The sequence below is a fragment of the Salvelinus sp. IW2-2015 genome, linkage group LG17, assembly GCF_002910315.2.
Source record: "Salvelinus sp. IW2-2015 linkage group LG17, ASM291031v2, whole genome shotgun sequence".
Taxonomy (NCBI): Eukaryota; Metazoa; Chordata; class Actinopteri; order Salmoniformes; family Salmonidae; genus Salvelinus; species Salvelinus sp. IW2-2015.
The window spans coordinates 31,668,995-31,684,918 of record NC_036857.1 but is presented as its reverse complement, the minus strand read 5'-3'; the positions used below and the strand labels follow the sequence as shown (position 1 = coordinate 31,684,918).

The 15,924-nt window shown below is 40.4% G+C and overlaps 1 protein-coding gene across 1 annotated transcript in view; it reads left to right on the top strand.

Moving 5' to 3' along the window:
* LOC111976384 (kazrin-like) overlaps positions 1-15,588 on the top strand; it is a 114,000-nt gene extending 98,412 nt beyond the window's left edge. Inside the window, exons 6-8 of the mRNA XM_024005181.2 lie at positions 4,913-5,105; positions 5,452-5,588; positions 6,187-15,588. Of these exons, the coding sequence (XP_023860949.1) occupies positions 4,913-5,105; positions 5,452-5,588; positions 6,187-6,357 (501 nt within the window). The 3' untranslated portion in view covers positions 6,358-15,588. The remainder of the gene's footprint in view (positions 1-4,912; positions 5,106-5,451; positions 5,589-6,186) is intronic.
* Positions 15,589-15,924: the final 336 nt, after the last annotated feature.

The following is a 15,924-nucleotide window of genomic DNA, read 5'->3' as shown; positions in this document are numbered from 1 at the left end:
TGACCAAGTTTTGAAATCTGTGGAACACAACAGGCCAAACAAGCTGTGCAAACTAAATGGAAATGACACAGGACGTCTTATTTAATAAAAGAGGTTGCAGTCTGCCGTGAAGCTTTCATTCATGTATACGGGTAAGAATCTAACTACAGTTTCAGATATACTACATTTCTAATTTTGTCAGGAAGTTGTTTTCATTGCAAATGATAGTTTACTGTTAGCTAGCTAGCTGGAGTACATTGGCTGGATTGCTAGCTAACATTGAACCTATTTGGTTAGCTTTAGCTAGCTATGACAATCGGTTTGTATTGCTAGTAATGTGACTTTATGGATTGGGATTATAGTAAAAWTTTTAGATAGCTAGCTAACGTTAACGTGACATGTCTAAACAAAATAAAACAAGTTAAAGCTTGCTGTTAGCTAGCTAACGTTAGCTAAGGTTAGATGGCTGGCTTTCTAGCTAACATTAACTTACGTGTATAAAGTGTGTGTAGTGCAGTGATGTTTTCTCAGAATGCCATTTCGCATTGCTAGTTATAGCCTAATGTTATGGAACCTATTTGGTTAACTTTAGCTAGCTATGACAATCAGTTTGTATTGCTAGTTAAAGCTTGCTGTTAGCTAGCCAGCTGACATTAGATGGCTTGCTAGCTAGCTAGCATTGCATGTATGAACTGTGTGTAGTGATATCATCTCAGAAAGCCATTTTGCATCTATTGTATAATAATGCAAAAATATTTGTATCTGGAATTTGTCTTTCACCATCAGTAGAAAACACCTGACTCTCTTCCACCAGTCATAAAAAGAGAATGGTCTAATGCCTCCCATTAAAAAGAGAGCTGGCCCAGGCAAGAAAAGGCAGCAGCACAGTCATCAACTACATGCACCATTTCTTCACCAACTATGGAGTTGGGGAAACACGTGTGGACCTGAATTGTGATAACTGCAGTGGCCAAAACAAGAACAAGTTTGTGCTCTGGTATTTTGCCTGGTGGACCATGACAGGTCAACATCCCACAGCTGGTTGGACTGGAGGATGGTACGGTGCTGGTGGAAAGCTTGGCTGGCAACAACACCTGAAGTACAGAGTACTGCTGCCACAGATCAAGCAGTACCAGCACTTCAGGTGAAAATCATTTTCATTGCATTGTGTGAGGTTATTCWTCTTATCTAAACTTGGGAGGTGAATTGATGTTGTGAAGGGTTGTAATGTCTTCAGATTTCTTTTGTTATTCCCTGTTTTACAGCTTCGATGCTCTGGAGCCTGGTGTTGTTGTCGCCAAGGAGCGTTGGGACTGTCGGGAATAGGTTTCAGCTGCTGCGCAACGCTGACATCCTTCCTCCCATAGATGGTCTGCCTGTACAAGCACCACCTGGACTGGACACAGCTAGACAAACTTATCTTTTTGAAAAAATCAGGGAGTTTTGCGTCAAAGAGGCTGTGGACATCACATGCTCTGTACCAAAGTCAAGGGCAGGACAGAAACAGGCTCTCCGAAAATAGATTCCCTTGTTCATGCGTTGTTCGGACGGACCAGTCATCAGCACTATCTGCAGTGTCTCTATTCAAACGACTCTCTCCTAACACACTGCTGCTGCTACAATTTTTTTTTATCCTGCTGCTCAGCCACTTTACCCCTGATTGTATGCATATAACTACCTCATCTATCACTGATAGCGTTATTGATATTGTTCTTGTATATACTGTATATCATTTTATTTATATCGACACTATCTATTTCTGATATTGCTACTATGCAAGTAACCATTTCGCTGTACCGTTTACACCTTCTGTAGAGACCAATCCACTTAGCAAGACTTAGCAAAATATTGATATATAAAATTAATATATACCACAACAATATCATGTGACCGTTTCAAGTGTCCACCACATAAATATATGGCGCATGCATCTGTTTATGTACTGTACATGTGCACCTCACTCAGGTTTCAACTCAGGTTGCATAGTCTTAACTTATGTATGGAATACTATGTAATAAGTGCGTGTATAGCAGTATATAAAGTATGCTAATGTACTGATGTGAAGGCATTTGGGCAGTGGTGTAAATTACGAAAGTAAAAATACTTTAAGTACTACTTAAGTCTTTTTTGGAGGTATCTGTACTGTACATTCCTATTTATATTTTTTGCAACTTTTACTTCACTACATTCTGAAAGAAATGTACTTTTTACTCCATACACACCCAAAAGTACTCGTTACATTTTGACAGGAATATTGTCCAATTCGCGCAGAAGGTACCAAAACATTCAAAGGCCCTTTTCTCAAAAGTAAGTTTATCCACTTTCAAAGCAGAATGACTTTCCCATTGTTCCTCAGAAATGTAGTGTATGATATACCATTTTGTAGCTCTGAGTCTCTACTTTTATCCAATGTAAAAAAAAAAATTAAAAAAAAAAAATCTAATTTTGCTACATACAGTTGAAGTCGGAGGTTTACATACACCTTAGCCAAATACCTTTAAACTCAGTTTTTCACAATTCCTGACATTTAATCAGAGTAAAAATTCCCTGTCTTAGGTCAGTTAGGATCACCATTTCATTTTAAGAATGTGAAATGTCAGAATAATAGAAGAGAGAAGGATTTATTTCAGCTTTCATTTCTTTCCCAGTGGGTCAGAAGTTTACATACACTCAATTAGTATTTGGTAGCATTTCCTTTAAATTGTTTACCTTGGGTCAAACATTTCAGGTAGCCTTCCACATGCTTCCCCCAATAAATTGGGTGAATTATGGCCCATTCCTCCTGAAAGAGCTGGTGTAGCTGAGTCAGGTTTGTATGCCTCCTTGCTCGCACACACTTTTTCAGTTCTGCCCACAAATTTTCTATGGGATTGAAGTCAGGGCTTTGTGATGGCCACTCCAATACCTTGACTTTGTTTTCCTTAAGCCATTTTGCCACAACTTTGGAAGTTTGTCCATTTGGAAGACCCATGTGCGACCAAGCTTTAACTTCCTGACTGATGTCTTGAGATGTTGCTTCAATATATCCACAGAATTTTCCTACCTCATGAAGCCATCTATTTTGTGAAGTGCACCAGTCCCTCCTGCAGCAAAGCACCCCCACAACATGACGCTGCCACCCCCGTGCTTCACAGTTTAGATAATGCTCTTCGGCTTGCAAGCCTCCCCCTTTTTCCTCCAAACAAAATGATGGTCATTATGGCCAAACAGTTCTATTTTTGATTCATCAGACATTTCTCCAAAAAGTAAGATCTTTGTCCCCATGTGCAGTTGCAAACCGTAGTCTGGCTTTTTTATGGCGGTTTTGGAGCAGTGGCTTCTTCCTTGCTGAGTGGCCTTTCAGGTTATGTCGATATAGGACTTGTTTTACTGTGGATATAGATACATTTGTACCCGTTTCCTCCAGCATCTTCACAAGGTCCTTTGCTGTTGTTCTGGGATTGATTTGCACTTTTCGCAGCAACGTACGTTAATCTCTAGGAGACAGAACCCGTCTCCTTCCTGAGCGGTATGATGGCTGCGTGGTCCCATGGTGTTTATACTTGCGTACTATTGGTTTGTACAGTGATACCTTCAGGCGTTTGGTAATTGCTCCCAAGGATGAACCAGACTTGTGGAAGTCTGCAATTCATTTTTTGAGGTCTTGGCTGATTTCTTTTGATTTTCCCATGATGTCAAGCAAAGAGGCACTGAGTTTTAAGGTAGGCCTTGAAATACATCCACAGGTACACCTCCAATTGACTCAAATGATGTCAATTAGCCTACCAGAAGCTTCTAAAGCCACAACATAATTTTCTGGAATTTTCCAAGCTGTTTAAAGGCACAGTCAACTTAGTGTGTGTAAACTTCTGACCTATTGGAATTGTGATACAGTGAATTATAGTGAAATAATCTGTCTGTAAACAATTGTTGGAAAAATGACTTGTGTCATGCTAACATAATATCACAAAGCATGACTACATATTTCCGAGTTAGTCTGATATTAGTTTCGAAAGATTTGAAATTGAATGGGAGCCAGCTACTTAGCAAAAAAAAAAAAAAAAAAATACCAAACTATTTCTTAATGTTTCACAAAATTACTGTAGCTGACTAATTTGATCATGCTTTGTGATACACCCGATTTTATACGGTTTTAGTCCACACATCATATCGCCCCTGTCACCTACAGTAGAACCTGATGAACAACATTGGGGGAAATAATAAATTGGCCAGGCTTTTTTGTTCTGCCAGATCAGTGATGAGAAGGTTTTAGCTAGCGTGTCCCTCAGTCCTTCAGGTCTTGTTGGATGTAGCTGTCCGGTATATCAGGTCCCAGGCTCCCATGACTTATGATTTTGTATTTTTTTATTTACAATTTTATGATCATTTGATTTTTGCTTTAGCGCCATATGTACCTGATAGAGCAGATCTAGTCTCACGTGCGGCAGTAAACTGTCTGGCACGAGAGACTCATTGGGAGGGAGACTAGAGCAGACCCAGGAGTTCTGACTGAACGAACACACATTTGAGCGCCCCATTCCGGTCTATTTACTCTGTGTTACAATTTATGCTATGAAATCCTGCAATTTCATTGGGGCAGTTCCCTCTCATAGGCAGGCGGTCTCTATTAAATTCTAACTTGCGAAGAGTCATGAATAGCTATCTTTCTGTAGGAAAAGGTCACAAAATCAAATCAAATCAAATGGTATTGGTCACATACACATGGTTAGCAGATGTTAATGCGAGTTTAGCGAAATGCTTGTGCTTCTAGTTCCGACCATGCAGTAATATCTAACAAGAAAACAAAATACTGCATAGTTTCCTAAGAACGCGAAGCGAGGTGGCCATCTCTGTCGGCACCGGAAGATGTTTCTGGCAGTGGTTAAAAATAGGCAGTGGTTAATGCTGCATGGGGCTGATGTGTGTGTGTGTGTGTGTGTGTCTTCCCTCCCAGGCAAAACAGTCCTTAGTGACCCTGACCAAGGATGTGCCTAAGCGGCACTCTCTGGCCATGCCCACTGAGGCAGTTGTCAACGGCAACAACCAGGAGTGGGTGATGCACGCGGACCTGCCCCTCACCGCAGCCATCCGTCAGAGTCAGCACACCCTCTACCACATCCACACATGCCACCCCACCGACAGGCAAGGTAAGACACACACACGCACACACACTCACACGCATTCATTCACAGTCACACAGGGTGACTGACACTGGTGATGCATTGCAGCGATATCTTCCTGATATCTTGAGGCATGGTAACATTTGAAAAAACGTATCTGTATATATTCGTCTGACTTTACAAACCGTTGCCTGCTCACAGTAGGTTAAAATCATATGATGCTCACCAGATTGTCAAAAGTATTTCCGGCTGATGTTGGGGTGGTGTTGGAGATGAATGATAAAAAAAGAAATATATATTGACCTTTAACAACCCATTTACCTGTTTTAAACCTGTTTCCAACATTTATCCTCCCCCTTCTTCTTTCGTCCAGTGGCTGCGGTCAGGGTGAGCCCGTGTCACTCCCGCCAGCCCTTAATTATCTCAGATGCCTCGGCCATGGAGGGTGACCGCTCATCCACCCCCAGTGACATAAATTCCCCTCGCCACAGGACACACTCCCTCTGCAATGTAAGAGCTGCCCACCCACCGCCGCATCGCTCCAAGTAATCAACTCCTTCACAACTCTACTCTACTCCTAATCTCTGCCAGCATCTGTAAATAACTCCCATGCTCATTGACAAGACAGTGTAAACAGATATGGGATCAGGCCACTCTACTCCACCCCCCTTTCTCTGAAAGCCTGTCCCTTGCGCTGGAGTTGAGGGAATTTCACCAGAACAGCCAGACTTAGACTTCAACAAAAAGTGGGTTTTCTTTGGGATAGTTGCCTAATATGCCTACATAGAGTTGCATTACAAATGAGAGGAATTCAATATTGACAGATAATCACAATTGGGCTGAGGTGTTGGTTTCTGGCTAGTGTTAGATATTTTCCTGTGAAACTATTATGTTGACATTATACAAGCCACTTCAACTGCGGTTTTTCCCCTATCTCTTAATGTGTTAATTACTTTGAATGTGCTGCCTATTAGAAAACAGACACGTGTCTGGCTAGTTCACTCAGTATCACCTCGTCCTTCTCCGTCATTCTCTCTCTCTATCGCCTTCCCTCACTCACTGTAGCTGTCTTATTATCTCTGATCTCTCCGCCACTCTCTCCCTGCAGTCACTAGAGGATCTGGAGGACCAGAAGCGTAAGAAGAAGAAAGAGAAGATGGGCCTGGGTTCTCTGTCACGTGTCTTCGCCCGGGGAAAGCAGCGCAAGTCAATGGAACCGGGTCTGTTTGATGGTACTTCAACTCCCGATTATTACATAGAGGAAGATGCAGACTGGTGAAAAGGTGGCAGAGAGTCCCACCTGTGTCCCTGAGTGGTGATGCGTAAGAATGTTTTCTGTCAATGTGTGTGTGTGTTTGGCCGTATGTGTGGGTGTGTGTGTACGTTTGTGTGGTGTCCATGGTTGCAGGCCATCTGAGAAGCCTGAGGCGGATCATGCTTCGCGGAAGTGCAAAACATAACAAGCAAATTGCATCTGTATGTACAGTATTGTAAATAGAGTGGGCAGTGTAACCACCCTTAGGGGAGAGTGGGGTATGTTGAGACATTTTTTTACATCAGCATCACTACGTCAAGGGAAATCATATGCTGTCTAACAAAGATATCTACATTTTAGGATGTTGTGTATCCCCGGAAAGAATCAGAATTAATGTAAACGTAACATAGCTTGTGGTCTCTTGGCACAACTTATTCCAGTTATGGAGTTGAGATGCCTTCAAATTTTTGTTCTGAATGAAATATTACCACCACCGTCTATCTTTATTTCCCAAACACAATTCAACCCAATAACAATCACTGTCTTAATCATTTTGAGCATCTTTTAATTCAGGTTTAACACCTAACTTTTTTAAAACACTTTTAACATAGGCCAGGCCCAGTTAATGCATATCCCAGCGATATTGCCTTCACGCCTGGGAAGAAAGCACTTGCCATTGGCCTGCCCCTTACCAAACCTGCCCCTTCCCAAATTGCTAAATTTACCCCAAGTAACTATTTTGACTACATTTGAAGTCAGAAGTTTACATACACTTAGGTTGGAGTCATTAAAGTCATTTTTCAACCACTCCACAAAAGTTTTGTTAACAAACTATAGTTTTGGCAAGTCGGTTAGGACATCTACTTTGTGCATGACACAAGTCATTTTTCCAACAATTATTTACAGACAGATTATTTCACTTATAATTCACAAAATCACAATTCCAGTGGGTCAGAAGTTTACATACACTAAGTTGACTGTGCCTTTAAACAGCTTGGAAAATTCCAGAAAATTATGTCATGGCTTTAGAAGCTTCTGATAGGCTACTTGACATCCATCATTTGAGTCAATTGGAGGTGTGCCTGTGGATGTATTTCAAGTCCTACCTTCAAACTCAGTGCCTCTTTGCTTGACATCATGGGAAAATCAAAAGAAATCAGCCAAGACCTCAGAAAAAACATTGTAGACCTCCACAAGTATGGTTCATCCTTGGGAGCAATTTCCAAACGCCTGAAGGTACCACGTTCATCTGTACAAACAATAGTACGCAAGTATAAACACCATGGGACCACGCAGCCGTCACACTGCTCAGGAAGAAGACGGGTTCTGTCTCCTGGAGATGAACGTACTTTGGTGCGAAAAGTGCAAATCAATCCCAGAACAACATCAAAGGACCTTGTGAAGATGCTGGAGGAAACAGGTACAAAAGCATCTATATCCACAGTAAAACGAGTCCTATATCAACATAACCTGAAAGGCCACTCAGCAAGGAAGAAGCAACTGCTCCAAAACCGCCATAAAAAGCGAGACTACGGTTTGCTACTGCACATGGGGACAAGATCTTACTTTTTGGAGAAATGTCTGATGAATCAAAAATAGAACTGTTTGGCCATAATGACCATCGTTATGTTTAGAGGAAAAAGGGGAACGCTTGCAAGCCGAAGAGCACCATCCCAACCGTGAAGCATGGGGGTGGCAGCATCATGTTGTGGTGGTGCTTTGCTGCAGGAGGGACTGGTGCACTTCACAAAATAGATGGCATTATGAGGTAGGAAAATGATGTGGATATTTCGAAGCAACATCTCAAGACATCAGTCAGGAAGTTAAAGCTTGGTCGCAAATGGGTCTTCCAAATGGATAAGGACCCTAAGCATACTTCCAAAGTTGTGGAAAAATGGCTAAAGGACAACAAAGTCAAGGTATTGGAGTGGCCATCACAAAGCCCTGACCTCAATCCTATAGAAAATGTGTGGGCAGAACTGAAAAGTGTGTGCGAGCAAGGAGGTCTACAAACCTCACTCAGTTACACCAGCTCTGCCAGGAGGAATGGGCCAAAATTCACCCAACTTATTGTGGGAAGCTTGTGGAAGGCTACCCAACATGTTTGACCCAAGTTAAACAATTTAAAGGAAATGCTACCAAATATGTATGTAAACTTCTGACCCACTGGGAAGGTGATGAAAGAAATAAAAATAAATCATTCTCTCTACTATTATTCTGACATTTCAAATTCTTAAAATAAAAGTGGTGATCCTTACTGACCTAAGACAGGGATTTTTACTAGGATTAAATGTCAGGAATTGTGAAAAACTGAGTTTAAATGTATTTGGTTAAGGTGTATGTAAACTTCCGACTTCAACTGTATATTAGCCCACACAGCTACAAGAATGCACTTTCATGCTAGGTTTAGGACCTCATATTGAAGCTTATAGAGACTCCAACTGATGTACAGAACAGTTTGAAAACGATCTATTTAGGGTTACATCAGGGGTGTTATATATATGTACATTACCGTTCAAAAGTTTGGGGTTACTTAGAAATGGTCTTGTTTTTAAAAGAAAAGCCCATTTTTTTCTCCATTTACATACCATCAAATTGATCAGAAATACAGTGTAGACATTGTTAATGTTGTAAATGACTTTTATAGCTGGAAACGGCAGATTTTTTTATGGAATATCTATATAGGTGTACTGAGGCCCATTATCAGCAACCATCACTCCTGTTGTCCAATGGGACGTTGTGTTAGCTAATCCAAGTTTATCATTTTAAAAGGCTAATTGATCATTAGAAAACCCTTTTGCAATTGTGTTAGCACAGCTGAAAACTGTTGTCCTGATTAAAGAAGCAATAAAACTGGCCTTCTTTAGACTTGTTGAGTATCTGGAAGCATCAGCATTTGTGGGTTCGAATACAGGCTCAAAATGGCCAAAAACAAAGACTTTCTTCTGAAACTCGTCAGTCTATTCTTGTTCTGAGAAATGAAGGCTATCCCATGCGAGATATTGCCAAGAAACTGAAGATCTCGTACAACGCTGTGTGCTACTCCCTTCACAGAACAGCGCTAACTGGCTCAAACCAGAATAGAAAGAGGAGTGGGAGGCCCCGGTGCACAACTGAGCAATACGGCAAGTACATTAGAGTGTCTAGTTTGAGAAACAGGCGCCTCACAAGTCCTCAACTGGCAGCTTCATTAAATATTACCCGCAAAACACCAGTCTCAATGTCAAGAGTGAAGAGGCGACTCCGTGATGCTGGCCTTCTAGGCAGTGTTGCAAAAAAAAAGCCATATCTCCGACTGGCCAATAAAAATAAAAGATTAAGATGGGCAAAAGAACACAGACACTGGACAGAGGTACTCTGCCTAGAAGGCCAACATCCCGGAGTCGCCTCTTCACTGTTGACGTTGAGACTGGTGTTTTTGCAGGTGAAAAAAAGTGCTTTTCTTTCAAAAACAAGGACATTTCAAAGTTACCCCAAACTTTTGAATGGTAGTGTATATCCACTACATGGCCCAAATTTGTGGCTTCGGCTGTTTCAGCCATACCCGTTGCTGACAGGTGTATAAAATCAAGCACACAGCCATGCAATCACCATAGACAAACATTGGCAATAGAACGTCCCGTACTGAAGATCTCAGTGACTTTTAACGTGCCACCATCATTGGACGCCACTTTTCAAAGAAGTCAGTTCGTCAAATGTATGCCCTGTTAGAGCTGCTGTCCTCAGTTGCAACACTCACTCCCGAGTTCCAAACTGCCTCTGGAAGCAACTTGAGCACAAGAACTGTTCATCGGGAGAGTCATGAAATGGGTTTCCATGGCCGAGCAGCCACACACTATGATCACCATGCGCAATGCCAAGCGTCGGCTGGAGTGGTGTAAATCTCGGCGCCATTGGACTCTGGAAGAGTGGAAACGAAACGCATTCTTTGGAATGACGAATCACGCTTCACCATCTGGCAGTCCGACGGACGAATCTGGGTTTGGCGGATGCCAAGAGAACGCTACCTGCCCCAATGCATAGTGCCAAATGTAAAGTTTGGTGGAAGAGAAATAATGGTCTGGTGCTGTTTTATCATTGTTTGGGCTATGCCCCTTTGGAACAGTGATGGGAAACCTTAACTCTATAGCATAAACAACCTTCTAGACCATTCTGTGGATTCAACTTTGTGGCAACAGTTTGGGAAAGACCCCTTTTCTGTTTCAGCATGACAATGCCCCCGTGCACAAAGCAAGGCCCATGCAGAAATGGTTTGTCAAGATTGGTGTGGAAGAACTTGACTGGCCTGCACAGAGCCCTGACCTCAACCCCATCGAACACCTTTGGGATGAATTGGAACACCAACTGAGAGACAGGCCTAATCGCCCAAAATCAGTGCACGACCTCACTAATGCTCTTGTTGCTGAATGGAAGCAAGTCACCCCCAGTGTAATGTTCTAATGGAAAAAAAGCTTTCCCAGAAGAGTGGAGGATTTTATAGCAGCAAAGAGGGAACCGATTTCATATTAATGCCCATGATTTTGGCCATGTAGTGTGTGTGTGTGTATATATATATATATATATTAGTTTTTCTGAATATAATTTTTTTTACTCAAACCACCCGCGGGCCGGATTGGACACCTTCCATATGTTTGACACCACTGGTTTAGATTCATGCATCATTGTACAAATCTGTCGTTCTGCCCCTGAACAAGGCAGTTAACCCACTGTTCCTAGGCCGTCATTGAAAATAAGAATTTGTTCTTAACTGACTTGCCTAGTTAAATAAAGTTCATATAAAATAAAATTAAACCTATAACACAATAAATGAATTTGACTTTGTAAACACTTTTGGGGCCTAACTTGCTTACCACTTTTTCCATGTGGTTTCTTCCTTCACAGATTCCATGAAATTATGACCTCTTCCTACATATTTGGTCACATTGTTAATTTTGTATATAGTTTCCCAGAAACAATGAGTGGCGCAACAAACCCTGTAGCTCGACTTACACCACTTTCCCCTATTTGTGGATATGTTTACTATATCTGCCGAGCAAAAAGTGTCTGTATTTGATTCTCTTAATTGTCTTTATTATTTGGAACTTTTGTTTTCGATAACTGCAAACTTGAAGGACTGCTGTATGTGTAAATAACACTCATTATGCACTTTGTCTTTTTTCCCTGGAATGACTTTTTTTTTTAAATATAATCTTTTACCTCCTCCCTGCTTCTTGTTTAACTTATACTCCCCATTAATTGTCATGCTTGGTCCAATCCCTCCACGCGACCACTTTGAGGAAGGTTTCCTGTAGGCAATGTGCAAACTCCTCAACTAACCTCTCGTCAAACTATGATGTGATGTCAAAAACTCACTAAATACCCACAAATATTGTCATAATCTTCCTTACCACCAAGAAAGTTCAAAAACATTGACTGTCATTCAAATCACATTTTTAAAGGGGGCAATCTGTAATTGATACATACATTTTTTTACTTCAATTAATTATATATTCTTCAAGAACTAATGAGAATATAACTTAGATGCCTCATGAGCTTAGTTCAACTGTCGTACCCCATCAGAACCCAAAATATGAGCTTATTTTGTAAACAATGTAATTGTAAACAAATATTGTATAGCCCACAAAACATGGTTAAAACTATAATGTTGAGTTATATCATGGCATTGTTGAATATGTTTCTGATTGGCTTGATGGATTCTAGAGCGTGCATTATTTCCCTATAACACATGGTATACAGTGCCTTCAGAAACACCTCTTGACTTTATCTACATTTTGTTGTATTACAGCCTGAATTTTAAATGGATTAAATTGAGATTTTGTATCACTGATCTACACACAATACCCCATAATGTCAAAGTGGAATTAGATTTGAGATTTGTTTTATTATTAATTAACAAATGTAAGCTGAAATGTCTTGACTCAATAAGTATTCAAACACTTTGTTATGGCAGCCATAAATACGTTTAGGAGTAAAAAGTTCTCTATACCACACACATACAATTATTTGTAAGGTCCCTCAGTTGAGCAGCGAATTTCAAACAGATTCAACCACAAAGACCAGGGAAGTTGTCCAATGCCTCGAAAAGAAGGCCACCTATTGGTATATGAAAAAAAAGTTGATATTGAATATACCTTTCAGCATGGGAAAGTTATTAATTACACTTTGGATGGAGTGTCAATACACCCAGTCACTACAAAGTTACAGGCGTCCTTCCTAACTCAGTTGCCGGAGAGGAAGGAAACAAACACTTTGTTATTTATGGCAAGCATAAATACGTTTTCCCCCAGAGGAAAAAGAAGCTGAAAGCTGAGGAAATCGACCAAAAATCCTGCTGTCACTGATTCAAGCATGCTCCCCGTTTCCTAAAAGCATGGCTATTGATAAAATATCTGAACGTTAGAAACTGTTGGCAGGACCTCTCTCATTTTTCTGACTATCAGTCAAAAGGAGTTAGGGAGGGAGCTAGTTCTAAAATATGAGTTTTACGACTTTCATAGATATCTTAAATAGGCATGGATAGCTCATCCCTTTGCAATTTATTTGTCAAACTAGTGGACTTATTCTGAGGAATTCCCTGAAAGGTCACCGGTGGAGTTGCACATTTTGGGGAATATTCAGATGTTGGAATTAATGGGAATATATGCAAATTAATATTAATACCATTTCAATGTAGATGTTTTTGCATTGGATATATTTACCATATCATATGGAGACATAAACATAAACCTTTTACCTTATCATAAGTAGACATAATTGCAAATGATTAAATCCTTCCAATAGAAAAATAAATAAATAAATGTAGTTACGAATTGAACTTTAATTAAGTTGCCTCTTCACATGGGATGATTTCACAGAACAACAAAGTAAATGGAATATTGAATGATCSCCAATGATCCATCGTATCTCCCAAAAACATTTTTAACATACAGTGCCTTGCAAAAGTATTCATCCCCCTTGGTGTTTTTCCTATTTTGTTGCATTACAATCTATAATTTAAATAGATTTTTATTTGGATTTAATGTAATGGACATACACAAAATTGTTTAAATTGGTGAAGTGAAATGAAAAAAATTACTTGTTTCAAAGAATTCCAAAAAATTGAAAATTGAAAGGTGGTATTTTGAGATTTGAGACTGGTAGGGAGGTTCAGCTTCCAGCAAGACAATGACCCTAAGCAGACTYCTAAAGCAGAAAGCATGTAGTCCTTCGCTCAGACAGTGTAGTAATGTGGGCTCAATAGCATCTCATTAGTGTGCAAGACCTTGAGAATCAGCTGTACATGTGGTGGAAGAATGCACTGTGCATACAGAGGGTTGCAATTCCATTGAATTGGGGATAGTTTAACCAAAATATGCCACTAGACCTAGAATTGCCTTATGTGTATCCCACAAAAAAAGGTTCACTGTTATAAGCTAACTTTTTGATGAATTTAAGCAAAATCCCCCAAATTCCAGGGCTTAACTTCCCATGGAAAGTTTCCTACCCTTTGCAACCCGGTATTAAGTCCAACATTTCAACAGCTTTCAGAGAGCAAAGCAGCTCGAGAGTTTTACTCCTATTTTAATTATGAGGATTATCACATTGTTCAGAGGGAAATCCGAAATAATAAATTCAGCTTTTATTCTAAATTACCCTTATCCTCAAAACTGCAGAATTAATTGATGCCCTTTTCAAGTAGATGGAATATACTTGCAGCTCTGAAACACGATATAGCCTATAAGCTTGTTATGGTTTCACTGTTACAAGTGGCTCTAATTTCAATGTTATACAGTAGACAACACTGGTCCATACTGAAAAGTACACTACCTTGCAGCCTGTTTGCAGCAGGAATTGACATAGGAACGTGTCAATAAGGTCACTACAACACCACCTCCATACACCTTTAGCCACCCTTAGCTCCTCTCCTGCTCTCTAGTTTGCTGGTGAGTTTGCCGTTAGAAGCTTTACCCTGCTGCACCAGGAAATTCGTTTCAGACTGACAGACAATACAGCTTCAGGTTCGATTGACAAGCGTGGGAGTGTGATGGGGCACGGGTGGTAGGATGGGTTGAGAGAAGAAAGTATTTCTGATGAGCAGTTATGCTGCGGGTTAAAACCAAATTGAGCCGAGCTAATCAAACTGAAATAACGGCACACCATATCCCTCCCCCGGGCTAGACCAAGAAACACCCATCAAATTTGGGGGTTCAAGCCATAGCTGAAAAGGCAATTAAATAGGTACCAAGGGTTAATAGTGTTTTTCTCTGGGGAAAAAAACAAGATAGATTATATTTTTATCATTTTTCCCTGAACAGAAGTCTGCCTTGCTTTATAGGAAATCCACATTGACCTACTGCTGGCTAACGGTTCATCCTACCTTCTAGAGAATGGAAAGGAAAATAAACAAATTCATATGAAATTGCTACTTTAGTAATTGGAGGTCCCCCAATAAACATGTAAAAGATTATGGTGTGTGGCAGCAATTCTCAACTGGGGTCGCGGGAGGTTTCGAAAGGGGCCGCAGGTGTCTGAGTAAAAAATATTTCTAAAAGTATTTTTTAATAAAAGAAATTGGGGGGGGTGAAAAATACTCAAGTCTGAATTTAAACTACTAAGCTAGGTAGAACATTTGAAGGAGTTATAATAAAAAATTGATTTCCAGATGGCATTTTGGCAACAACAAAAAAATGCAATGCTAATATTGCTAGAATTGGGTCGTAACAGACAATTTGGGTCCCTTGGCAAAACCAGTAGAGATTCGCTGGTGTATGGGACCCTATACAAATTGTATCTCATTCATAGGCATCTCACTCACAGACGCTTATGTCAACAACTACAGGTTGCATACCCTATGTCATGTGGTTGGCTGTCTACATCTTGACGGTGTTATCAAGGGTCCATTTATTGGAATTATTATTTAGGGTCCTTAAATGGAATATCCGTAAAACAGGAATATATATCGGAATATTAAAGCCTCTTCTCCTGCTGGAACACCCTATCAAATTAACATTATATAATTTTATGCTGCAACATAATTCCCTTTAATTTCTTGGTTGAATATTAAAACATTTTKTAAATGAGGAAACATTATTGAAATTGCTATTAAAGAGTTTTATTTAAAGTAAAATAATTGGTCTCAAATGAGGCTCAAGCCGTGAGGACTAGAAGATGTTTAGCACTTGAGGGGGTTGTAAATAACTTTTAATGGCATGGCAACAAAAATGTGAAGAAATTAAATGAGGATTATTCTTTTTTAATAAAATAAATAACACTGAATTTCCACGTGGCTTTCCTCTCTTCCCTGTGTTTGTTTGTTTGTGGTATGCTGTAATCCTATTCCCTCGTCATGCTGGGAGGGCTGCCATCTTCTGTCACAGGAGTGGCAGCTTCCCCCAGCCGGCAGAGTCCATCTGTGACGGGGCTCCATCCCAATTCTCCCAAATGGCTGCCTTTCCTCTTTGACTCCTTCACCTCATGGCCACTTAGACATGACCTGGGCTCAAATAGAGACATTACTGTGCAGCCATATTCATRGACCTGGCAAAGGCTTTCGACTCTGTCAATCACAACATTCTTATTGGCAGACTCAACAGCCTTGGTTTCTCAAATGAT